Source organism: Pistacia vera, unplaced genomic scaffold (genome assembly GCF_008641045.1).
Source record: "Pistacia vera cultivar Batoury unplaced genomic scaffold, PisVer_v2 Contig250, whole genome shotgun sequence".
NCBI lineage: Eukaryota > Viridiplantae > Streptophyta > Magnoliopsida > Sapindales > Anacardiaceae > Pistacia > Pistacia vera.
In genome coordinates this window covers 705,572-731,348 of record NW_022196058.1, presented here as the reverse complement: position 1 = coordinate 731,348, position 25,777 = coordinate 705,572, and the positions used below count along the sequence as shown (strand labels likewise).

Below are 25,777 nucleotides of genomic sequence, written 5' to 3'. Positions count from 1 at the left end.
CGACACCGTTCTGTTAGGGTGTTTGTGAGCATGAAGTTTCATGAATTAAACCATGTTGCAAAAAATAAGTTTGAAGTTGCTTATGGATGTATTCGCCACCATTATCAGAGCGGAGAACCTTCATGGTGGCACCATACTGAGCACCTACCATAGCATGAAATGTTTCAAAGGCACCAAAAACTTCATCTTTGTGTTTTAGTAAGTAGAGCCATATCATACGGGTACACTCATCCACAAAAATAACAAACCAACGAAAACCAGATATATTAGTAACGGGTGAGGGCCCCCATACATTAGAGTGAATTAACGCAAATGGAGTGTCACTTTTATTCATGCTCAATGGGTAAGTAGTGCGATGGCTCTTAGCCAAAATACAAGTATCACATTTCAAATCAGAAGTCTGTGAATGCTTAAACAAATCAGGTAAAACATGCTTCAAATGAGGAAAAGATGTGTGTCCCAAGCGTCGATGCCATAACCACAGTATTGTCTCTTTATTGGAAGGCAGATTGTTCATGTTATTGGCCTGGCCGATACTAATGTCATCTACATAATATAATCCCCCCCTCTTAGTACCACGTCCAATTATCTCCTTGGTGAGAATATCCTAGATAAGACAAAATTTTGGATAAATAAGTACAACACATCCAAGGTCTGTAGTAAGCTGACTTATAGACAACAGTTTATGAGATAAAGACAGAACAAATAACGTATTGGATAAATGGAGGGATGGAGATAAATTCACAGAGCCAGCTCTAGTGACTGGTGAGATAACACCATTTGCATTAGCTATGTTGGTGCGTCGCGGAAGAGAAGTTTGAGGTAGCAAAAGTCATATGGTCCGTGGCCCCCGAGTCGAGAAGCCATGCACTATAATCCGCATCTCTATGAGAGGTAAAAAGAGCAAGACCAGAGATATCTGAGTTCAAGTTGGGAGAAGTATCCGCGGAGATTGCAGCCGATTGTATAAGAGAGAGATGAGGCTCTGCACCAGCAACAGCAATTGTGCCTGAACTTCCACTGGTGCCGGTGCCATCCTGAGGACGCTTATGGCTTGAAAATCATGCCACCAATCAGGGTACCCATGCAACTTAAAACAGTTTTCACGTGTGTGTTTTTGGTTGCCACAATGAGAACATTTTTTTCCATCAGCAGAATTTCAGTTCTTGGCAGATTTACCATGGGCAGAGGTGCTTAACGTGAAAGCTTTCGAAGCCAAGATAACCCCCTAGAGCCCATCGGTGTCATGGGTAGTCATAACCTATTGTCGAATAGCCTCCCATCTAACATACGCATATGCTTGTTCAACCATAGGAAATGGTTTTATCTGTAAAACATCAGCACGTATATTGTCTAGCCGATCATCAAGACCATCCAGAAAAACATACACACGGTCTTTTTGGATGATCCAGTTATAGTGCTGAATATCAATAGAACATTCCATAGGATTCGGTCAGCGGAAATCAATTTCACGCCATAGACCCTGCAACTCCGTATAATATTTTTCCAGTGAGCTAGCAGATTGTTTTAGTCTAGTCACATGGCGTTGAAGATCATACACTTGTGATGTATCACTACCATCGAAGAAGGTAGTTACAATGGAATCCAAACCGCTTTCGCCGTAGGAAAGCGAATAAAATTGTCAATTAAAGATGGATCCATGTAAGTAATTAACCAACCTTTAACAATAGCATTATCAGTGCGCCACTTGCGAAAGGAAGGATCAGTAGATGGCGGCTGGGGAAAGTCATCATCAATGTACCCCAGTTTGTCCTTGCTAGAGACATACATCTCGGCAACCTGGGACCACAGTGCATAGTTGGTATCGTCCAACTTAATGCTGATCAGAGCAGCAGATGTTTCAGTGGTGATGGTCGGGGTCCGAGCATTATTCAAAACCTCAGTCATCCTTGTAGTCAATTCAAGGATAGAATCAGAGAGGTTGGACGTGTTGCCAGAAGTATTCAAGTCATTAGAGTCCGCCATTGGAGGATGGTTAGGTTGCAATACAGGAAACCAGATCTTGTTTGGCTCGTGATACCATGCCAAAAATTCTGTCTTTCATATTATTCCTCATATGTTTTTCCATAGGTTATATACATTTCAAAGAATAAAATCTAAATAAATCTTTGCTATACAAATCCGTCTCCTAGACTCACGCTAACCACCCTTATTTACAGGATGTTACATATTTCAAATGCCTAAAATTTCTCTTGATTGTTTACAATAACAGCTCATGCCAACATAAAAAACATCAATGCATCTCCCATAGAATCTAAAAGAGCAATTGAGCTCAAGCATAAGCCAGAATTTCGTATGAAATTTAGTCAAGAATTCCATTAGATTGACTTCATACGTTAAAATAATTTAATCCCAAAAACTAATGGTGAAGATACCAATGTGGCAATGCCCAAGAATGAAATAAACATTGACCTTAATCACCTTATGGGGCAATTAGGGTGTAGTTCCTTAGATGAAGCCATTAATTTAATTTCAGTCAAAGATCAGAGGTATCACGACAAAATTTGAAAATGAAATGAAAAACTCACATAGAAGATTCGATAAGATAGTGGCATGGACATGGACAGGACAAGAATTGATCCCCTTTCATCAAGGACTAAACTAAGCCATTAGCCATTCCTTGTCCATCAAGACAATCCTAAGTATCTGATCTGAGTATTATTTTAGTGTAATTAAAGATGCTTGTTATTCAGATTATTTATTTCATTATTTGTTTAAAGGGTAACATTTTATTAAGTTCAAATGATGGTGCTGTCAGAGATGATGCAAAACTTCATTCTAGTTGACTAACGACAAGTTATATGTTGGTTAGCGTCTCCAGTAGTTTCTGGTTGTGGCTCGGATTACAGTTCCAGGTGAAAGTGAAAAAAACAAAAAATGGCAGGTCCTCAATGTTGTGTTAATCCTCCAAAATTAAACCCAAGCATCGGTGTGGGCCTCGTTGAGAAGCTTGGTGGACTCAACACTTATGTCACTCGCTCTACCCACTCTAAGCTTGCTGTTCTTCTTGTTTCTGACATTTTTGGCACTCACCCTCAAACTGTCTTTTTTTTTTTTGGTCTCTAGTATTCGTGTGATTGCTTTTTATGGGTTTTCTTTTGTATGGTTTAACGGTTCTCTTTGTTTAGTGTTTGAATGATGCTATTAACACTTCATTTTTTTTAATGACAAATCTAACCAGAAAAAATCTAATAATTTATTAATTATACCCTTAAATGTAACAACAAATGATATATTCTTAATCTGTAATGCTAGACTATACAAGGTTAAACAGTCTAACATTTAATAACATAGTTTGATAGCTTAATTAAAGCAAACTAGACCATCCTAGATGGTGATAAACTTCATAGTCTAATGCATTGCAGTTATTTTCGTCTTTGTCATTTATAATTAAGGGTAATTAGGTTGAGTTACATGATTTTATGGTAGAGATTTAAACTATAAAGCATCTTAGATCCATTAGTTCAAGAAGAGTGGGAGATGAAGAAAATTTTCGCGCATAGACTCTTCAATAGGTAGTTTCGCATTACTAACAGCTTAAAAATAACTCCTTTAATACGTGAACTAAAAATTGTGAAGAAATGGATGCAATTGCAGAAGACATATTTGTCAAAGCTGCAACTAGTTCTACCCTGTCGAGTATTAGCATTGTTACTGCTAAATATACATCTTTTCTATTATATATTTTAAAATTTTACAACTTTTTTCTTATTGAAACTGAAAATGGGGGCTTCATAGAAAATGGTTGGGGATATCTAGACACTCTTAGTGTTTTTTCACTTCAATATATCATTTATGTTGCTTGCATTTGACTATTAGATGTGGGTTCTGGTAGTTGTTTGTTCTCTAGTTTGAAATATTTATTGAGTTATCTATATAGAGCCAGGGTCTTGCTTTTATATTGATCATATTTTACTTTCTTATCGATTATATACTATTATGTTTACATTTTTTGTCCCCCTGTTTGCTACAATCTTCTAAATATTACGTGTCTTGACTTGATCCTACAGGATATGAAGCTCTGAACTTGAGGTGTGGCTTACTCTCATTTCTTTCTTCTGCAGCTAATGGTTGTGTTTGTAGTATTTAACATAATAAATTGCTCTAGATAGTTCCTTTTTCTTATTTATGTTTGTTATTACTTCCTTTTGGCAGATTGTGATGGATTTGTTAACTCTAGACCCTACCTCAACCATTGTAACATGTTCTTAATGCTTAAATTTAATCTCTTTAATATTACCAGAAGAAATTAGGATGGTTATGATTGTACATACATAAAGAAAACCACTTTCGGGCAACCATAGGGGAAAAATGATAGTACATGGATGTAAGGCTGCATTTTCATGGCTCAATTGGTTCATGTTATATCAAGTATGCATCAAAGTTCATATAACATATGTTTCCTGCTTTTTTAAGCATTGTTCTTCTTCAATAGCTAGAAAAACTTGATCATGACTTCGCAAAGTTGAGCTAAGCTAACCTCCTTATCAAACTTTCCTTTATACTTCAGACAATAGGACAATCAAGATACTATCAAATTATGGGCCCCTAAATCAATTGTCTTAAAATAATTGTAGAATAGGCTTACAAATAGTTAAATTGTTTATATCTTCCTGCATTATATAGGACAATCAAGATACTATCTCTATAATGTAATTTTGTTGAGTTCCATTAGGTCTTTATTTTCATTGCCTTAGTGTTTGTAAAGTTGTAGACTTTAGAGACTCATGATCATGACAGTGTTGTTTGATCATCCTCAATTTAGTACGTAAGGCTTAACTTATTGACATTTTAAAGTCAAGGGCCAATGGTGCCCAATATGTCAATGCTCTGGTGTGTAATGGGGGAATCAGTTAGTGCTACCACTTGCCCTCAAACTTGAAAATGGTAGTAGCTCATGCTCTGTACAAGATGGTATGTGAAGTATTTCAGCACTGTATTGTCTGATAGGCTAATGATTGTTCGAAATGGTAAGAAAGTTTTTGACAACTAGATGTTGTGTTTTGAATTAAATGGGTTCCATCGTTTACCCAATCGCTAAAGAAATAGTGAGCTGTTGGTGTAGATTGTTTCCTTAGTGTCAGATCTAAAAAAGAAGAAGCAGTAAATAAGGAGAAGAAAAAGAAAGAGGCAAAAGAACTAGTATAATCTGCCAGAGATTGCCTTAGAGAAAGAAGAAAAATAGAATAACAATTCTATGTATTTTGTATGTCGTATAATGTACAAAAGGTCAATTTATACAAGTATAAGAATCTGTAAAAGGCAAACATATATCATGCCTAAATGCTATAATCTCACATAATTAGAGATGTGATTAGCATGAATTATGCTATGTAATAATAACATAATATTTGTCATAATGACAAATATTTGTTTTCCTAATTAACAATATTCATATCTTCACACTCCCCCTTAAGCCTGTGGTTTGTATATGTCATAAACGTCAAGCTTGTGTAAGAGATATGAATGTTGCCTGCTGCACAATGGTTTTGTAAAAATATCATCTGGCTGTTTCGAAGTTCGAATGTGCATTGTTTTGATAATCTTTTCTTGTGTTTTCTCTCTGACGAAGTGATAGTCAATCTCTATATGTTTTGTTCTCTCGTGGAAAACTGGATTTGCCTCAATATCATTTGCCGCCTTATTATCATAATACAACTGAACATGTCTTTTGACTTGTACCTCCAAATCTCCTAATAATCCAAGGATACAAGTGATCTCACATGTAGTTTTAGCCATAGATCTGTACTCAGCTTCTGCTGACGAAAGGGATATCGTAGACTGTCTCTTTGTCTTCTAGGAGATGAGAACTCCCCTAAGTTTTATGCAAAAACCAGTAAGAGACTTTCTTGTCATTGGAAATGTGGCCTAATCAGAATCACAATAGGTTGTGATATCTAAATTAGCATTCGTGGTACAGAAGTCCAAGGTTGGGACAACCTCTTACATACTTTATTACCTTTATTGCTGCATCCATGTGAGATTGTTTTGGTCCATGCATGAATTGGTTGAGGATATGTATAGCGTAGCTGATATCTGGTCGCATCATAGTGAGGTAAATGAGATGTCCCCCAAGTCTCTGATAATGAGAAACATCTTCTAACGGTAGGTGTATTTCTGTCGATGAAACCACTTTATCATACTCTTGAGTGGTGAGTTTTGAATTTTGTTCAACAGGAATGACACTTGGCTTGCACCCTGACAATCCAGAATCTGATACAAGTTCAAGAGCATATTTCCTTTGGCTGAGAGATATTTCTGCTGAAGATCTTGCAATTTCAATCCTTCAGAAATATTTTGGTTCCCCCAAATCTTTTATATAGAAATGTTTACTGAGATGTTCCTTGAGGTTTTTGATGGCAGCTTCATCATTTCCTGTGATCAGGATGTCATCAACATATATAATGAGGGCAATGAAAGAATTACCTCTACGCCTTGAGAAGAATGCATAATCATGTTTTGATTGGAGGAAACCGATGCTTGTAAGTGCTTGTGTAAATTTTTCATTCCACTGTCCGAATGCCTATTTTAATCCATATAGGGACTTCCGTAGATGACATACAGTATTCCCTGCTATCATTGAAGTGCTGGAGGAAGATCCATATAAATTTCTTCATTAAGGTTGCCATGAAGAAAAGCTTTATGGACATCCACCTGATACAAAGACCAGTCGCGAGTAAAGGCGATTGAAAGAAAAGCCAGAACAGTGACATGTTTGGCAACATGAGAAAATGTCTCTTGGTAGTCAAATCCTTCATGCTGAGTAAAACCCTTAGCAACTAGTTGAGCCTTGTATACCCATTTACACCTAATTGGTTTTCTATGTGAAGGCATGGGCACCAGATCCCAAGTATTATTGTGAGCTAGGGCATTAAGTTCCTTAGCCATAGCTTGGCGCCACTGAGTGTGATAGACAACTTTAGAGTAATATGATGGTTCTCGGTCTGCAGAAATGTGATTGACACAAATTCTATGTGTAAGAGATAATCTATCATAACTGACATAATTCGTGTAGGATAAAGAGTACATGTTCTCTATATGGTGAGACATTCATAATCTGCTATCCAAATTGGTGGCCTTGTACGATGGGAAGATCGTGGTGCAGGAGGATCTAGGTTTGGGTGAGGTGATGTCTGTGGGGGTTCTATGGTGGTATTGTCAAGAGGGTGTTCTGATGGAGGAGTATCCATTTGTGGAGATTCTGTGGGTAAAGGGTAATCGAGAGCTATTAGGATTTTAGTAGATGTAGGAATGAGGACAATGTTTGGATTTGTGGGAGGGAGATCATCTTCAAGGAATCTGTGTATATGTGTCTGGGTAGAGCTGGGAATGGCATCTTTATACGGAAAAATATCTTCATGAAAAATAACATCCCGAGAGACTAGGAATGTTTGAGTGGTAGGATCATATAGACAATACCCTTTTTGTAGCATAGGATATCCCATAAAGATGCAAGGAGTGGCTCTAGCCCCAAATTTGTTAGAAGTCCCAACAATTTTGGAGTAACACAAGTAGCCAAACACACAGAGATGGTTAAGGTTCGATGTTTTGCCAAAGAGAATCTCAAAGGGTGTCTTACCATGAAACACCTTGGATGACATACGATTGATCATGTAAGTAGTTGTGACCACACATCCACCCCAAAAGGAAGTGGGTAGGTTGGCTTGGTGTTTAAGGGCACGAGCTACTTCTAATAAGTGTCGGTGTTTGCGTTCAACTACTCCATTTTGTTAAGGAGTATAGGTACAAGAACTCTCATGTAAAATGCCAAGGGATAAAAAGAGAGACGAACAATTATGATTAAAAAATTCTTTCCCATTTTCAGATCGAATCCTTTGAACAGATGTACAAAATTGAGTTTTGACCATGGCTAGAAAGTCCCTAATGTGAGTGGCGGATTGTGCTTTGTTTTGCATGAGAAAGACCCATGTACCACATGAAAAATCATCGACAATAGTAAGGAAGTACCTAGCCCCATCGTGGTTTGGTGTGTGATATGGGCCCCAAATGTCAAAGTGGATGAGTGCAAAAGGAGGTTTGGTTGTAGCAGTGCTAATAGGAAATGTGTTTTGGGATTGTTTGGCTAGAGGGCAAATTGGACATTTTGGCTGTGGAATGGAAGCACTGTGACCCAGTCTTTGATGTAAAATAAGAGAACTTTTATTAATATTTGTATTATAAGAAATTTTATTGGGTGTAATACAATCAGAAAAAAAAGTAGAAGGGACATCATAAGTCCAATAGTAAAGACCGTTATTGACCCTACCCAAGCTCATCAGTTTCCCAATCGAAGGGTCTTGAAATTCACATTTTGTAGGTGGAAAATGTAAACGACAATTATTATCCTGACAGAGTTTAGACACAAAAATGAGATTGAAATGAAACGCCGAGACACATAGTACATTTTTAAGTACTAAAAAGTTGGTTAAATAAACAGTGCCTATGTGGGTGGCAGAGGCAATGTTGCCATTTGGCATACAGACGAAAGTGCTAGTGGTATTTATGGTATGTGTATGGAAAAATTTTGGATTGCAAATTATGTGGTCACTAGCTCTTGAATCAATTATCCAAGCATCATTTGTGATAAGATTAAGATAGTAAGATATGCCTACATAGGAGGATTTTGATGTCTGAGGTGTGTTGTTCAGCATTTGTAGGAGTTGAGTGTATTGCTCTTGGCTAATCAAAGGCGCTGAGACAATATTTCCTGAAGAATTGTTGGACACTTGATTTACTGAAGGGTGGCCATTTTTGTCCTTGGTGGGGTGCCCATGAAGCTTCAAACAGTGATCCCGATTATGATTTCGGCATTTGCAATAGTCACAATAAAATTTGGGCTTGCCTTGTCTGGAAGATCCAGACCTATGGTAACCATTTGGTCCATTTGAGGAAGACCTAAGCCCATTTGAGCCATAAGTTGAATTTGGGCGTGCATAAGTATTTACAGAAGAAATCAAACTTGTCCTATTTGTATTTGTTGACCCGATTGACTCTTGGATTGAATGTGGGCCATTGGATGAAGGGATTGAATCTCGGCCACCCATCTTCCCATATAAAGCATTACCTTTCCACCATTTGTAACCTTAGCCGCTGAAGAGCTGCCTCGGTGGAGATATTTTGCGATGGCTGTAGGCTTGAGTGCGAGCACTAGCGAGTGCTAAGGTGTCTCCTCACCAGGAAACATCGGTGACTTGCCATTGGCTTTCCTTTTTGACGACTAACTGGAAAGTCCGACGAAGAGATGGTGGTGGCTTAGAGGCAAGAATTTGAGTGTGAAACGACAAGTAGCTATCGTTGAGGTCGAGTAAGAATTTGCTTAGGCATTCTTGGTCTCGGATCCAGTGATTTGCCGGAGAGTTTCTAGCGGCCTAAGGAGGGTTTCTTCAACATCACCCAAGGCGTTCCAAAGAGAACTCAATTTGTTGAAAGATGTCATGATCGACATATTATTTTGTGTGGTCTCTGAGAGATTTCGTCGAAGAGTGAAGGTTTGGGCGAGATCTAGTTTGGGCATTCATCTCTTTGATGTATGCCTAGACTTCACTTGCTAAATCAATGGGTTGCCACCTCTGATGAGATGCAATTGCCGATCCAAGCACGGACGAGCATATTACATTTGTTCCAATGGCGGTGAAGGTGGTCGTTGATGGGTGGTTAGGTGGTAGTGCCATTAATAAAACTCTCCATATTCTATGTGGCAGTTCCTGACTTCTTTTATGGAGATCCATATGTAGTTAATCCTAAAAGACCTTTTACAAGCATGGATAAAAGATTATGGAACGATTGGTTTTGAAATTTTGATACATGAGTTAATTTTTTTATTTAATCAATTATTATCACAAAGGGTCGTTTTGACTTCATTTATCTAATTTGGGATTAATTTTTTAGGTCTAGTCTAGAATTTCACATGTAGCTCTCTAGATTGGATTCAGCTGCCTTATTTGTATTAATTGTTATTTTTGTACCAAGCCTTCAAACTGCCTAGCTATACTCCACCGGTCACTATCATTCCTAAATTCGTAGTTCTGACGTCTCTGTGGAGTTGTTAATAATACACCAATGTCAGCTTTTAAGTGGCTGAGCCATTTATTGTTTTTAATAGGATAAGGGGTTTGATGATGCAAAGCCAGTAATTCAAGACCTTAAGAGTAAAGCCATATCTGCAATTAAGGCGGTAAGATAGATATTTTGCCTTGCTGTTCTATTCTTATTTAGTTTCTTTGATAACTTTATATCATAGTCTTTCATATTAGAAAACATTGTAACACTATAATACATTTTCGACTCGATACTATCAGGAATTGATATGAAGAGGCAAAGAGTAGCAGTTCAGGATATTGATACTGCCAAAGTATGCTAAGAGAAGAGAGAAGGGAAAAAGATTTATGTATATCTTATTATGTATAAACCTATACAATGCTAATTTATACACTTTTTGTAAATGTAAAAATGGAAAATAATGAATACAAATAAATGTAATTATTCAATCAATCACATAAATTATGGATTGATTGAATGACATAATTGCTCCTTGATCACAGCCAGTAGGAATCAAGGAATTTGTGCATTCCATATTTCGTCACTCCTCCTCAAGCTTGTGGTTTGTAAATGTCAAAAACTCCAAGTTTGCTAAGTAAATATGAATGTTGTCTGCTGCACAACGACTTTGTGAAAATGTCTGCTGGTTGTTCTGAAGTACGAATGTGCAAAGTCTTGACCCTTCTTGTATCTTGTTTCTGACGAAGTGGCAATCAATCTCTATATGTTTCGTTCTTTCATGGAATACTGAATTTGTTGCGATGTCATTTGCAGCTTTGTTGTCACAGCATAAAAGGACAAGCTTTCTTACTTGTACCTTTAGAACTTCCAATAACCCCAAAATCCAGATGACCTCACATGTCGTTTTGGCCATCGCTCTGTATTCGGCTTCTGCTGAAGATAGATATACTGTTGATTGTTTCTTGGTCTTCCAAGAAATAAGAGCTCCCCCTAGCTTGATACAGAAACTTGTAAGTGATTTTCTTGTCATTGGACATGTGGCCCAATCTGAGTCATAATGAGCTATGACAACTAATTCTTTGTCTCGAGGAAGGAGAAGTCCTAATCTAGGACATCCTTTTAAGTACTTTAGAACTTTTATTACTGCATCCATGTGAGATTGTTTAGGCCCACACATGAACTGGCTAAGAATGTGGACTGCATAACTAATGTCTAGGCGAGTCATGGTGAGATAGATCAATCGCCCAACAAGTCTTTGATACTTTGTAGGATCTTCCAGAGGTGGATCATTTTTGGAGGGTGATATCCCACTGTCATATTCCTGAGTAGTCAGCTTTGTATTCTGTTCTACTGGAATGATACTTGGCTTGCATCATGATAATCCTGAATCAGAGATAAGTTCCAAGACATATTTATGTTGGCTAAGAGAGATATTCCTGCTAGGGATCTTGCAATTTCAATGCCTAGGAAATACTTTGGCTCTCCTAAATCTTTTATTCGAAATTGTTTGTTAAGATGCTCTTTTAAGGATTTGATGCCTGTTTCATCATTTCCTGTAATAAGAATGTCATCGACATAGATGATGAGAGCAATAAAAGTTTGACCTTTGTTCCAGGTAAATAATGCATAGTCATGTTTGGACTGAATAAATCCTATGCCAGTGAGAGCTTTACTGAATTTCTCATTCCATTGTCGGGATGCTTGTTTTAGGTCATAGAGGGATTTTTGCAGACGACATAATGTGTTCTCCCCCTGTCTGCGTAATCCCTGCGGAAGATCCATGTATATTTCTTCATGAAGATCCCCATGAAGAAAGGCATTATGAACGTCCATTTGATGGAGAGGCCAGTCACAAACAGAAGCTACGGTAAGAAAAGTACGAACTGTGACATGTTTGGCTACGGGTGAAAAAGTGTCCTGATAATCAAAACCTTCCCGCTGAATGTATCCTTTGGCCACTGATCAAGCTTTGTACCTTTCAATGGAACCATCAGCACGATGCTTGATTTTGTAGACCCATTTATAGCCAATAGGTTTTCTATGAGAGGGGTGAGGCACGAGATCCCAAGTATGATTCTAAGAGAGAACAGTAAGCTCAGCAGCCATGGCTTGACGCTAGTGAGAGTGTTTAACAGCCTCTGAGTAACTAGTGGGTTCTCTTTCGGCGGAGATGTTACTGGTGCAAGCTCTATATATAGGAGAGAGACGATCATAAGTCACATAATTTGATGTGGGATACAGTGAAGTTGAAGGATCTGAAATGGTGGGACACTCATAATCTGCTGCCCAGATTGGTGGTTTTGTCTGACGAGTGTTGCGGCATGTAGGAACATTAGGAGCCTAAACTATAGATCTGGGTGGAGGAATAGGGAGTTGATCCGGTGAATCTGCTGTAGTGTTATCAGTGGTTGTTATGTCAGAGTCAATAGTAGGAGTACGAGGCTGAGAAACTGGTTGATTAGGAACCATAGTGAACAAAGGATCTTGAAAAGTATCATTGTCAGGGAGCACTTGGGGTGATGGTGATGGAACAGTGTCTTCTGTGGCAAATGGAAAAATGTCTTCATAAAATACAACATCTCGGGAGATCAAAAACTTGTTTGTAACTGGATCATATAGCTTGTATCCTTTCTGAAGCATAGGATATCCCATAAAAACACAACGGGTAGCCCGAGTACCAAACTTATCATGTGATCCAAGAGTAGCAGCATAACAAAGGCAGCCAAATACTTGAAGATGATCAAGAGATGGTTGCTTCTTGAATAATACCTCATAAGGGGTCTTTCCATGAAGAACTCTGGTGGGCATGCGGCTGATCAGGTAGGTAGCAGTGATCACACATTCACCCCAAAAAGAGATAGGTAAGTGGGCTTAGTGTTTAAGGGCACAGGCTACTTCTAGGAGATGACGGTGTTTTCTTTCGACAACCCCATTTTGTTGTGGAGTATATGTGCAAGAGCTTTCATGCAGTATGTCGAGGGATGAAAAAAGGGAGGAACAATTATGATTAAAGAATTCTCTAACATTGTCTGTTCTAATCCTTTGGACAGAAGTATGAAATTTGTGTTGACCATAGCTAGAAAGTATTTGATGTGGGTAAGTGTTTGGGTTTTGGATTGCATGAGAAAAGTCCATGTACCTTGGGAAAAGTCATCAACAATGGTGAGGAAAAATTGCGATTCATCATGATTTGGAGTGTGATAAGGGCCCCAAATATCAAGATGGATTAGGGCAAAAGGTTGTGTTATACTGGAAGTGCTATGTGGAAAAGTAATTCGGGCTTGCTTAGCTAATGGACATATGGGACAATGGGGTTGAGGAATAATAGCACTGTGCCCTAGTCTTTGATGAAGAATAAAAGAGTCTTTATTAATTATTGTATTACAATTGGTAATTTTATTGGTTGTAATACAAGGATGAAAAATTCTAGAAGACTTAGCAGGTGCTCAGTAGTATAAACCTCTATGAACCTTACCCAAGCCCATCAGTTTCCCAGTCGAAGGGTCCTGAAATTCACATGTGTTAGGACAAAATTTTACAGTGCAATTATTGTCTTCACATAGTTTGGATACTGATATGAGGTTAAAATGAAAAGTAGGGACACATAGTACATTTTTAAGGAATAAATTTTCCGATAATTGGAAGGTCCCTATGTGAGTGGCCGGGGTTATGTTTTCGTTTGGCATGCGAACAGAGGTGGATGAGGTAGTGCAAATAGTGTTGAAAAATTTAGGGTTACAAATGATGTGATCACTAGCCCCAGAATCAATAATCCACATTTCAGCAGTAATTAAATTGAAGCAGTAAGAACTAAGAAGTATCTACATAAGATGAGTGGACTGGTTTGGTTTTGATCTGGGCTGATTGGGTTTGCATTTGTTTGGTTTGCTATATTTGATTGAGTTTGAGTTGGGTTTGGATTATCTGCCATTTGCAAGAGAAAAAAACACACTAAAACGAGTTTTCTGTTTGATTTTAGGGACAGAAATGAGAGGCTTGTTTGAGCGGAAGCTTAAAGACTATGCTTTGATACCATGTCAGGAATTGATATGAAGAGGCAAAGAATAGCAGTTCAGGATATTGATACTGCCAAAGTATGCTAAGAGAAGAGAGAAGGGAAAAAGATTTTTGTATATCTTATTATGTATAAACCTATACAATGCTAATTTATACACTTTTTGTAAATGTAAAAATGGAAAATAATGAATACAAATAAATGTAATTATTCAATCAATCACATAAATTATGGATTGATTAAATGACAGAATTGCTCCTTGATCACAGCCAGCAGGAATCAAAGAATTTGTGCATTCCATATTTCGTTAGATACAAATCAAATTTAGTGCATTTATTGATTCGGCTGACTAATGTCTACTTTTCTTCTCAGCTAAAGTCGTAATTCAACTTGCAAGGTGTGAATTTATCCAAGTTGCTGTGATGTGTCATCCTTCATTTTTCACTCCTGACGACATCAACGGTATGAGTTCTTCGATTTCTAGAGCTATATTCTTGTGTTAGTCGTGAGTTTCACCGGAAACAATCTGTTAATTGTTTTTGGTTTAATTAATGATACTGATTCAGGGGTTGAGGTCCCCATTGCTATACTCGGAGCTGAAATTGATCAATTTTCTCCACCCTCTCTCGTAAAACAGTTTGAAGAGATCCTAACTGCTAAATCTGAGGTAGGAAGATGCTTTGACCTAAAATTTATGTGTGAATTAATTACCGGCAAGCAAGCACCTTTTCTTTTATTTAGGTAATGGGAGTAAGCTTAACCATATAAGATTTTTGGTGATGTTGTATCATTCTCTTAGGCTTTCTCTGTTATGTTTCTATTTTCATAATGTGGTTCATATACCCTTGTCTTTCATGGCTATAATGTTTGTTTGTAGAGACAAAAGACAGTGAGCCATTTGATATAGGACATTGATTGAATGTTTGTTCTTATGGTCAATGATTTTTATCAGGTTGATGCCTTAGTGAAAATATTTCCTAAAGTTTCACACGGATGGACGGTGCGATACGATGTAGAAGATGCAGAAGCTGTGAAGTGTGCACATGAAGCTCATCAGAACATGCTGGACTGGTTTGCCAAGCATGTCAAGTGAGAAGAAGCCTGCGACATGATAGTTCTATTCAACAAATGTGTGACATCGAGGTCTCTATTTATCAATAATTGAAGTTTTCCTAGTTCTAGAGTTTTATTACTGATTATTACCCATATACAAAGCTTAGTGATCCAATGACTAGAATATCCAACAAAAATATTAAGTTAAAAATAAATAAAAAATAAAAAGAGAGAAAGATTTAAAAAATTTATCCCAAAGTAACATTTCATAGCACAAGACGAAATAACAATATTTGAAAGGAACTACTAACGGATGACCTAGTGGTAAAAGAATAAAAAGAGATTTTATGAGTTCATAGTTTAAGTCCCTCTAGATACTAATAGGAGTGGTTATTAGGGTTCTTGTCCGATTGATAATTCCAAGGCCACAAAAAAATTAGTTAAGGTACACACAAGCTGGTATGGATACCCCTATGATAAAAAAATATATATATTTGAAAGGCTAACACATTAATCTAGAGTATACCCAACAATTACTCAGCCAGCAATTCCAGAGCCCAGAGATTAATTCAAGTGCACGCAAGCTGTGACGGATGCCCTGGTGATTAAAAAAAAGAAAAAAAAAAAATTTTTATTTGAAAGGCTACCACATTAATCCATTGTACAGATTATACCGAACAATGCAAACCAATTTTTGTGTGTAAAGTTCAAATATGAATTTAACAATTCCATTTCATTAAACAATTTTAAAAGAAGAAGAAAAGAACAAGCAATAAAACAGACAAAAATAAACAATTAAACAAAAAGTAACTACAGTCACGGTAAAGAGTACCTAATGGCAATGGGAGACATACAAAATTCTCTGGTTTTGTTCCTTTAGTATTGGCTCTTCTTCTTCATTATGTTGGTCTCTTTTATGCTCTGTTTCATTCACCGGAGACCCCATTTATCTTCTCTCTCTGAGTCTGTTTGAGGTTTTGGTTTTGTTATCTGTGGTGATAAACAAAGAAAAACCCTCACACTGAGAGAAACAGACAGACCGTGAATTGCGGATGGATATCGAATAGTATGTGGCAGGTTTTTGGTTTTTTGTCTTTTTTCTTCCTCGCCCTTTGTTTGTTAGTTCGTTTGTTTCCGCTTTATATAACCATCAATTTTGTTATGGGCTTGTTTTGAGTTGGGCTTTCCGAGACTCAGGAGCACAACCCAAAACAAAAATATCTTATCGGTCATCGGACAAACTACAAAGGGGGCGTTTGGTTGGGGGTTAAGTAGGATTACTAGGGTAATGTCATCTTATATTACTTGATTACCCTGTTTGGTTGTCAAGTAATATCAGATACCGGTAATCTTCAAATACCAATAGTGGTTACTATTGGTAATATCAGAGGTAATCTGATTACCTCCATTTTCTTAAGTATTCTGAGATTACCAGGGTTATCTTTTTTTGTCACAATTTTATCCCTTATTAATAAAAATTTTAGACAATAATACCCCTACTTTAAAACGAATTTACATTAATATCCTATTTTAATTTTACCCTTGTTTAATTAAAATTTTAGACAATAATACCCTTATATTTAAAATTATTTACGGACCACCACAGCCACCCAGCTACCACCACCACTGCCACCCAGCCACCACCGTCGACAGCAGGCCAACCACCACGGACCACCGCCGAAAAATCGCCGGAGTCCCTAATGAAGAAGAAAATTCCGTGGGAAGCTCCGGGGAGCTTCGTTATGGCCGTTTCCGGCCATATCAGGCCAGATCTGGCCGGAAAATCTGGCCATTATCGGCCAGGTCTGGGCCAAATCTGTGGTCGTTAACGGCCAGATCTGGTCCAGACCTGACCGATAATGGCCAGGGATCTGGCCGTTAACGGCCAGATCTGGCCTGATATGGCCGTTTTAGGCCATCAATATGGCCGAAAATGGCCATAAGGAAGCCTTCCGGAGCCTCCCACAGAATTTTCTTCTTTTTAGGGGCTCCGGGGATTTTTCGACGGTGGTTCGCGGTGGCAGCAGGAGGTGGGGGTGATTTCGTCATAAATTAAAGTTTTTTATAAGCGGGGGTATTTTAGCTAAATCTGAAATATTGGGGGTTAAAAGAAATTATTCAAAAATTAATAATAAAAATAATATTTAAAAGAGGGTCAATTTAGTAATTTAAATAACATACCCACCAATTTATTCCCATAACCAAACATATTAATATAACATACCCACCAACTAACCAAAGATATTTTCTTAAATATTCCCAGTAATCTTCTAAGGTAATCTATCTTTCTAGTAATCCAACATTCCCAGTAATCTAACATTCTTGAACCAAACACCCAAAGAGTAGTGCCACTGGCCCACTGCCACCTTCATTCCAACTAAATTTACTTTCTGAAAACTGTTTGTGGATAAATATAAAACTTATTAGCATCAACTATAAATGTTGGATAAATTCATACAGAATCGACAACGACGAAGGCATGCATAATGCAGTGCGAAAGGCATGTATAATGGCATTTTGAAAAGTGGTTGAGAGTCAGTCCGTCAAAGCTGCAAATTGATTGCCCAAGAAGGGAAGAAGTGACACGGCGACCGACAACGTTGGATTACTTGACGAAAGCAGTGACGTGGTTTAAATCATTTTATATGTCTCCCTGTCCCTATAAAGCATTAAAATGATTTTGATTCCCTCCACTTTTCTTTTCTACTCCTGAAAGAGTGAGTGAAGTCTGAAGAAGAAATATGGCAAGCTCTCAGTGCCTCGAAAACCCACCAACCCTCAGCTCCACTTGTGGAGCAGGGACTGTCCAAGAAATTGCTGGCCTCAACACTTATGTCACTGGACCTTCTGATTCTAAGCTCGCTATTCTTCTCGTTTCTGATATTTTTGGTAACAACCCATCTTCACATTCTTTCATTTCCATTAATTTATATAAGCTTTATTGATCATATATGGTTTATTTTGATGTGGGGTTCCCATTTTTTGGTAAATGTTACGCTTTCTTTGAGTTAATATTATCTGATATATGCTTTTCTTCTTGAAAATTTTGCAGGCTATGAAGCGCCCCTCTTTAGGTATGGTTACTGATTATTGATTTAGCTTTTGCATTAATTGATTCTTAAGCTTTAACGTTGTCAATAAGTTAAGAATACAGTAACTATTTGTTACAATTATTGATGTTAATTTGAATATGTTATTTATCTTGTGAAGAAGAAACGCAGAATTTTCTTTTATATGGTATAGCATGTTAACTTGGTGGGTTCTTATATAAACATTTGTTACATTAGACGACTTACATTCAGACTAGCAATACACCTTATTGGAAATAGGCTTTCCATGTTTCTTTTGCTACAAATTTTGCAATTTATAAGATCCGGAAGTACCTATGTTATAGCATTAATTGGTACAACTGAGCTTAATCAGAGTAGCTAATTAGCCCAATTTGTATCATGTGGCCCGGAGATAGAAAAATGTATCCCATCCATGAACCCCATATCTTTGTTGAATGGTACACTATAATGTATTTGATGCCTTTACTATTTCATATTTAGCATAATAAGTTTTAAGCATGCCTGTGAGAAAGGGAAAAGAAATAAACACGCTTGTATTATGTGTAATATAGTTAAGGTGTGCCCAGCTCTCATCTGCAACGAAGAGATTGTTCTATGGTGATGCTGAATGGTTGGTTGTATCATGTTGAGATTTTTCCCATAATGTTGCCTAAGGACATGAAAAGTTCAATCTTCATGGTCTATTATGTTAGATTTGTCCCACATCGCTAAATTTGTGAGCTGTTATAGTGTATATATGTGATTGAACTCTCTCTTCCCTTGAGTTACTTTTTGGGAGTGAGTTCTATCCATGCCCACTTTATCATGGTATAGCGCTATATGTGGTTGAGAGGGACCCTCCTCCCTTCACTAATTTTGGGCTTGGCTTTTACCCAAGCCCACCTTATCTTTTTCACTTCTAATTGGTGATGTAAATTGAAGAGAATGATTATGAGATGTAATGGTCATTGTTTAACTTTGTGACAAAATAATATATTCATTTTGAATATTTAAAAAAGGATGAATTTTTCTCTCATGTTTTGAACTTGTTTTCAAGTTCAACAATGGAAGTAAAGAGCCAAATGCCATTGAATCATGTCCTGGAGACTGTAAGAAGCAGTCTGATGTACAATTAGCACTTAGAATACTATTCCTTTTACTATCATTGCCATCAGAGGTAGTCTATCCACTGCATAACACAGTTTCCTGGGTAAACAAATAGAGATCTTAGAACAATGCATTTGATATGTTAACCCCTCTTTATCCTTTAATTTCTTTCGGTAGTAAATTTAATGTATATTTTTCAGTTGATTGGATATTTGTATTGTCTTACTGTACAGGAAACTAGCAGACAAAGTTGCAGCAGCTGGATTCTTAGTCATGGCTCCTGATTTCTTTTACGGTGATCCTGTTGATCTGAGCAACCCACAATTTGATCGAGATGCATGGAGAAAAGTTCATACCACGGTCAGTTTATTGCTTCATTAAAGTGTTTGTAGGATGCACTGCTGAAATTGACAAATCATAAGTATACTGCTTACCAATTTAATGATTTCAAAATTTCTTTTGAATATTGTTACAGTTATACGCATTATATAACAATTTAGCCACCATCTCTTTTGGGAGGTCAACGAGATGATGATAGATATAGTCATATCCTCATATTGAATTCATTGTAACAAATAATTTAGAGAAACAGATATATTCGATATACTTAGAAAAGACTTGATATAGTTTTCATTTTCAACATAAGAGTTGAAATCATTTAAAAGGCCATGTAAAAAATGTGAAATAGATCCATTTCAATTTCATTTTGTTACCTTGGATTATTTGAAACAATCCGCATCAACCGCTGTGCTAACCTTCTTTGGATAGAGTTGTCATCATCTTGAACTTGTACAACAGTAAAGTCCTCTCTGGCTAATCTCCTATTAATGCCAATATATGGTGAATTAGACTTTGCAAATCAACAATTGATCTAATAGCCTTTTGTTGAACTGCACTGCTTAACTTAAATAATTCCTTGGTAGGACAAAGGATACGAAGATGCCAAACCAGTGATTGCTGCTCTCAAAAGTAAAGGTGTGTCTGCCATAGGGGCTGCAGGTTTTTGCTGGGGAGGTGAGCTTTTTTCGTTCTCTTTTGTCATTTTAAGGAGTAATATGGCCCCATAGCTTGATAATATTGAACATTAGACACTGAAATTTCATTACTTGCATCTGAATCAGGGAGGGTGGCTGTGAAATTGGCAAGTACTGACTATATTCAGGCTGCCGTTCTGTTGCATCCTAGCCGGATCACAGTTGATGATATCAATGGTAAGTTTTCCACTTCCCTAGCTCACTGAACGTATTTGTTACTGAAGAATCATAACTTTTTTCAGAGGTAAAGATTCCAGTTGCTATTTTGGGAGCTGAAATTGATCATATTACCCCAGCAGAGCAAGTGAAACATTTTGGAGAAATACTGTCATCAAAATCTGAGGTAAGAGATCCTCAAATGAGAAAATTTGTTTATTATTATGCATTCCATCAAAATCCAAAATTTAGGCCATGAAAATATGCTGCTTCAAATACAAACTATTGCAAAATTTAATTGGTTTCCTCTTGCATCTGTGAGCATTTGGTGAAACTTGAGCTTGCCTTTAATGTGGAAAGAATCATGTTTCAACAGTAAACAGAAAATCCAATTTTCTGTAAGAGTTTGAAAGACGAAAGATTATTTTCTCTCTAGCAACAGTGGTTGTGTGTTTTCCAACATAAGCTCGTGTATACAAACTTACATTCTATATGTATGATTGCTAATTGCAGATTGATTCCTTGGTTAAAATATTCCCTGGTGTCTCACATGGATGGACAGTTAAGTACAAAGTTGAAGATGAATCTGCTGTGAAGAGCGCAGAAGAGGCGCATGAGGACATGTTAAACTGGTTTACTAAGCATGTCAAGTGACAGAATCAGCTAGCCTTGGTGGGGTACTTGCACTAGGAGTCAAGTAACTGGCTCAGTACTATTTTGATTATCCTTGTAATTTTCCTGTGTTAGTGTAATCATTGCTGGATATTGGGCTATTCAGAATATCATCCTTTTCATTTTGTATCAAAACTTGCTGAAATCAGTCACAATGCATAAGTTCATATGTATAAATATTTGAGCAAAAACTCTTTTAAGCAAGAGTTGGAATTGCTGGATAATCCCTGACCAGTTCTGACTTCTTTTGGTTGTCTGTTGGATTTATGACGTTAATTTACCACCTAAAAATAAAAATTTTAACTGTGTAGCAATATAACGAGAACATTCTCATAGCTTTATTTAAGATTCGAGATGATTGAAGTATGCCGGTGGATTGACAAAAAAATAAGTTAATCAGAAAATCTGAACCTCTGAACAGTAAAAGGGTGAGTAAACAGTGAAAGGAATTGAGAATTTAGTGAAAGTTTGGGTGTTCTGACTCTGAGAAGTGAAAGCGAGTTGGACGGAATAAAGCAAATATAATTAATTGAAGCAAAGTAAGAAAGTACAGTAAAAATAGGAATTGTGAAGAGATATATGCCAAAAGAAAGAATCTAGAAATTAAATTGGAATGAATTTTTCGTGACAAATACCTTCGAATTACTAAAGTTTCAACTTTTGCAAACTCTTAAAAAAAGGAAAATGTTATACTCAAATTGCAAGGACAATGAAACTTTATTTAGAGATATATGTAAAAAAATAATAAATTAAGTTTCAGACTAGCTGTCACACAACTATTAAATGCTATTCATATTTTGCAAGAAAAATAAAAATAATTTAGGGAAGGCTTGGTTCAGGATCTAGATAATCTTTACTCAAGCCAAGATGTACCATAAGAAGTTTGACATGAGTAAGTAGCTCTCCACCATTCTTGAGTTGTTGCCCATGGTCTTTCCATTCTGAATTAGCTGCAACATATATTAAAGTTTGCAGCCAATATTCGCTCATCACCTTCCACTTTTCTTCAACCTCATCCAACTTCTCAACAATCATTATTGCAAGTTTAATAATTGCATCATCACGAGATGCAGAATCAACAGATGCATCATCAGGAGATGATGAAGATGAACTACTACTAACCTTTTCTCGAACTTCTCGAAGCAACTTGCAAGCATCAACTTTAAGATTTTTACTACTTGAGTTCATATTCCTGAATAAACGCATAGCCCTGGCACAAGTAGCTGTGAACATCACTTCACCAGTCTCTTCGGGCATCACAGATGGACAAAACACTAGAAGATACAGCATGTAATCTGCTAAGCGTCTGCTAATTTTCCAATCTTCATCTTTATCTAAATCTTCACAGTAGCAGATATCAGTAACAAAGTGCCACGCAATAAGGCTGTCCCCGAATCCAAGAGTAAGATCTAGATTTGCAAGACCCTCCAGTTCTGGCCAATTTTTAAACACATACTCACCTTTCTTAGCCAACAAACTACTACGTGCTTTTTTGCCCAGCAATTCAAATTCATTCATTTTCTTTAAAAGATGTTGGAAGATGTTTTCGTGCCAAACCAAATCTATTTCTGCCCAGCTCAAATACTGGTACTTCTCTAACAATTCGTTGAAGGCAAGGAGCTTATGAATTCCGACATAACTGGTCGAAATTTCTCTGAGGCAAAAACTCAGAAGGTTGAACTGTCCCATGTATCCCGACCACCTCTTCCGACTGGTCACGACTGATGGAGATGGACATGTACAAACATTATGGTTTGCTTTTTTAAACATGATCAAATTGATCAGTTTTGTCCAGTCAGAGAAAAAATGTAGGATAAAAGCATAAACCTCTAGCACAACAGCTCCAAAGAGCAATACATAAGTTATGGATAAGTCAATTGGTGAGTAAGCATGAACGTCAACAATGATTGAGAAGAAAACTAGCGCACAAACAGATGAAAGGAAACTAGTAATACGAAGAACGATTCCGAACCGAGAATAAATGATGGTTGCCTTTGTGTAGAGAAAATCATACATGAATCCAAGCTCAATAGCCACCAGATCAAAAGCCACTTCTGCTGTCTTTTTCTCAAAGATGTTATCGCTTAGCTTCCATTCATCCTCGTTGAGAGGTAGACCTGCAAATAAATGTGTAAATCTCTTGAACAAAAAGTAAGCTACAACCAGCGGATCCTTCCGAACTTCTTCATTGATTTCTTCTTCTTTTGTCAATTGAACAAGATCTGGACTAGGATCATGAGTTAATAGCAAGTTATCTCTAAATTTCTCGGTACTCGAAGACCAAAGTACCAAAGTTCGCTCTCCATATTTGATGATTCCAGAAATAAACATTGGAATAGCCAAATATGTGAGGCCCGTATTGCTCCTCGAACGTAACAAGACATAAAACGCTACTCCAACTTGCACAAGAAGTCCGAGAAAATGCCTTGGCCACAACTCATTATCTTCTAAAGAGTACGCCGTGATAGTGTCTGGGCCACCAAGGTGTAAAAGAAGGAATGGCGCCCAAAATGCCTGGAGTTGGTAACTTGATTTTGTACAATTATTTTCTTCGATATCCTCTTGGCTGGTGGCAAGGTGGCCTAGAGCAACAGTTGCTATCCAATCTGCTGCTAGATATGATGACCAAATGAGGACTAACATCCATCCTCTTACTATGTATTTTCTTCGAGAACCAAATAGGATGAGGATCATTTGGAAAAGAAGACTAAGTAAAACCAATAATCGAATTTCCCATCCATTCCAAAGCTGTTGTACTTTTTCTAGAGAAATGTGCATGGTTGTACTCCTTTTCACAGATCAACCAAATCATAGTTTGAAACTGTATCAACCAACTAAAACGTGTTTACCAAAAGAACATTTTTGAGAATAAATGTAAATTGGAACTTGATAAATAAAACTAAGTTAATAGTTATGAGATGAATGATGAATATGAGATATGAGATATATACGTTTACAGTGAGGAACTAATTTTGCTAATAACGAAAAATACATGTGTTGATTTGAATAATGTTGTAGAAAATATTTTTTTCTACATGATGTGACTATAGATAAAATTTTATGTTCTTTCAATACTACTAAACATATTTTGATGATATCCCTTATGATTGTTTAAAAATCTTTTGCTCATACCATATAGAAATGTGATTTTTTACGTTTAATTTTAAAAGGAAAAAAATATTAATCATAATATATCACATAACTCTCGTATTCCAATATTATTTTTGCAGACTAAGAGAAGTTTAAAGTTTCGACATCTATTTTTATTTAATTAATTTTCATCTATCTTAGAGATTTGATGAATTTAAATACACCATAAATTAGTGTAAGAGATAATCTTTATAGTTACCTGTCACCGAGTTCTTCAGCCAAGTGATTGTGGCTTGATAAATTCCAAATGGAGTAAAACTACAAAGGCCAATGAAAATAAAATTAAAAATATAAGAATAATGAAACAGATAAAACTACACCATTTTTAATAACAAATATAAAATTTATATACAAATAAAAAAATATAAAATTTCACCCTTAAAATTTCATTTATCCTTCAACCCCCTTATACAATGAATCTTACAATTTAACTCCCTTAAATGCTATTTAACTCATTCATGTTAATACTTGGGTCTTTCCGGCTCTGCCCTAGCTGCATTTACTTCCATTTTCTTTTTCTATTTTGAAATGCCAAAACAGAGAAATGGAGAAGACATGTGAAAGCAAAAGTAAAAAAATAGTAGTAAATTAAAAAGTTTTGTGTTTGAAAAAAAAAAAAAAAAAAAGGAGTAAACATAACAAATGAAAGATAAAAGATTTTGATTATAAAGTTGAGTAAAGAATATAAAACACAATGAAATAGTGGGCAAGTTTATAAGTAAACCAGTGAGTAAAAAAATAAGATAATAATAAGTTTTTATCTTTTAACAATTGCCATTTGATTTCTACATACCTGAGCTAAAAGACATTAGCTAAACAAACTTTCGCTTGCAAACGTACTTGTAAGGGGTCAAATCAGAACGTTCGTAGAAATGATAGTCTGATGCACACGTGAAAATGTATATATATAGATAGAAAGCCATTTGTTAATGCATCATAAATTTTATTTGCATCATGTTCATAACAAAATAACTCACTAACCTGGAAGAAGAAAATGCAGTCAAGGACTTGATGTCAAGTCGATTGTTTTAAATTCTAACCTTTGAGGCCATCTTACTTATATACAAAGGCAGAGAGAAAGCTCCAAGAGAAGTTAACAAAAAGTGTAGCATGAATTATTCTTAAGTAAAGAATATGTAACTTTTTGTTGGCCTCTCATGTGTTTTGATGTATCAAAACTAATCAAAAAGTTGATTGATCACTAACCAAAACATGCTAAGGTATGATATAAGTCATAACCAAATCAAAATGCAAATACAGATTTTTCAGGTGGTATGACCGTGCTCATGCAAGGCACAACTGTTCGGTGTCATAAAAATTGCCCAGTTGAACATACCATTTCACACGACATCTTTTCATATATGATGGGGTCGAAAACGAGGAGTCGCTGAAAAACCTCCAACATGCAAAAGTCCAGCGAGCTCAAACCTATACCCCAGGATCAACTAAAACGAGTTGTGAGAATATTTATTACCTTCTAATTGAAGTTTCAACACCAATGGACCTTCCTAAGGTTCCGA

At 36.6% G+C, this 25,777-nt stretch overlaps 2 protein-coding genes and 1 pseudogene across 2 annotated transcripts; 2 read left to right on the top strand and 1 right to left on the bottom strand.

Moving 5' to 3' along the window:
- The first annotated feature begins 2,898 nt into the window (after nt 1-2,898).
- On the top strand, nt 2,899-15,128 carry LOC116132330 (annotated as a pseudogene).
- Nucleotides 15,129-17,777: 2,649 nt separating this feature from the next.
- Nucleotides 17,778-21,104, top strand: LOC116132387 (endo-1,3;1,4-beta-D-glucanase-like). Its single transcript, XM_031418040.1, has 7 exons — nt 17,778-17,977; nt 18,141-18,162; nt 19,479-19,605; nt 20,169-20,259; nt 20,367-20,456; nt 20,522-20,622; nt 20,949-21,104. Exons 1-7 carry the CDS (start codon nt 17,830-17,832, stop codon nt 21,087-21,089), a joined length of 720 nt encoding a protein of 239 aa, XP_031273900.1. The 5' UTR covers nt 17,778-17,829; the 3' UTR covers nt 21,090-21,104.
- A 753-nt stretch (nt 21,105-21,857) lies between these two features.
- On the bottom strand, nt 21,858-25,271 carry LOC116132394. The gene is made up of 3 exons (XM_031418044.1): nt 25,239-25,271; nt 24,457-24,515; nt 21,858-23,895 (listed from the first exon to the last, which is right to left on the bottom strand). Exon 3 carries the CDS (start codon nt 23,883-23,885, stop codon nt 21,927-21,929), a length of 1,959 nt encoding a protein of 652 aa, XP_031273904.1. The 5' UTR covers nt 23,886-23,895; nt 24,457-24,515; nt 25,239-25,271; the 3' UTR covers nt 21,858-21,926.
- Between the last annotated feature and the right edge of the window lie 506 nt (nt 25,272-25,777).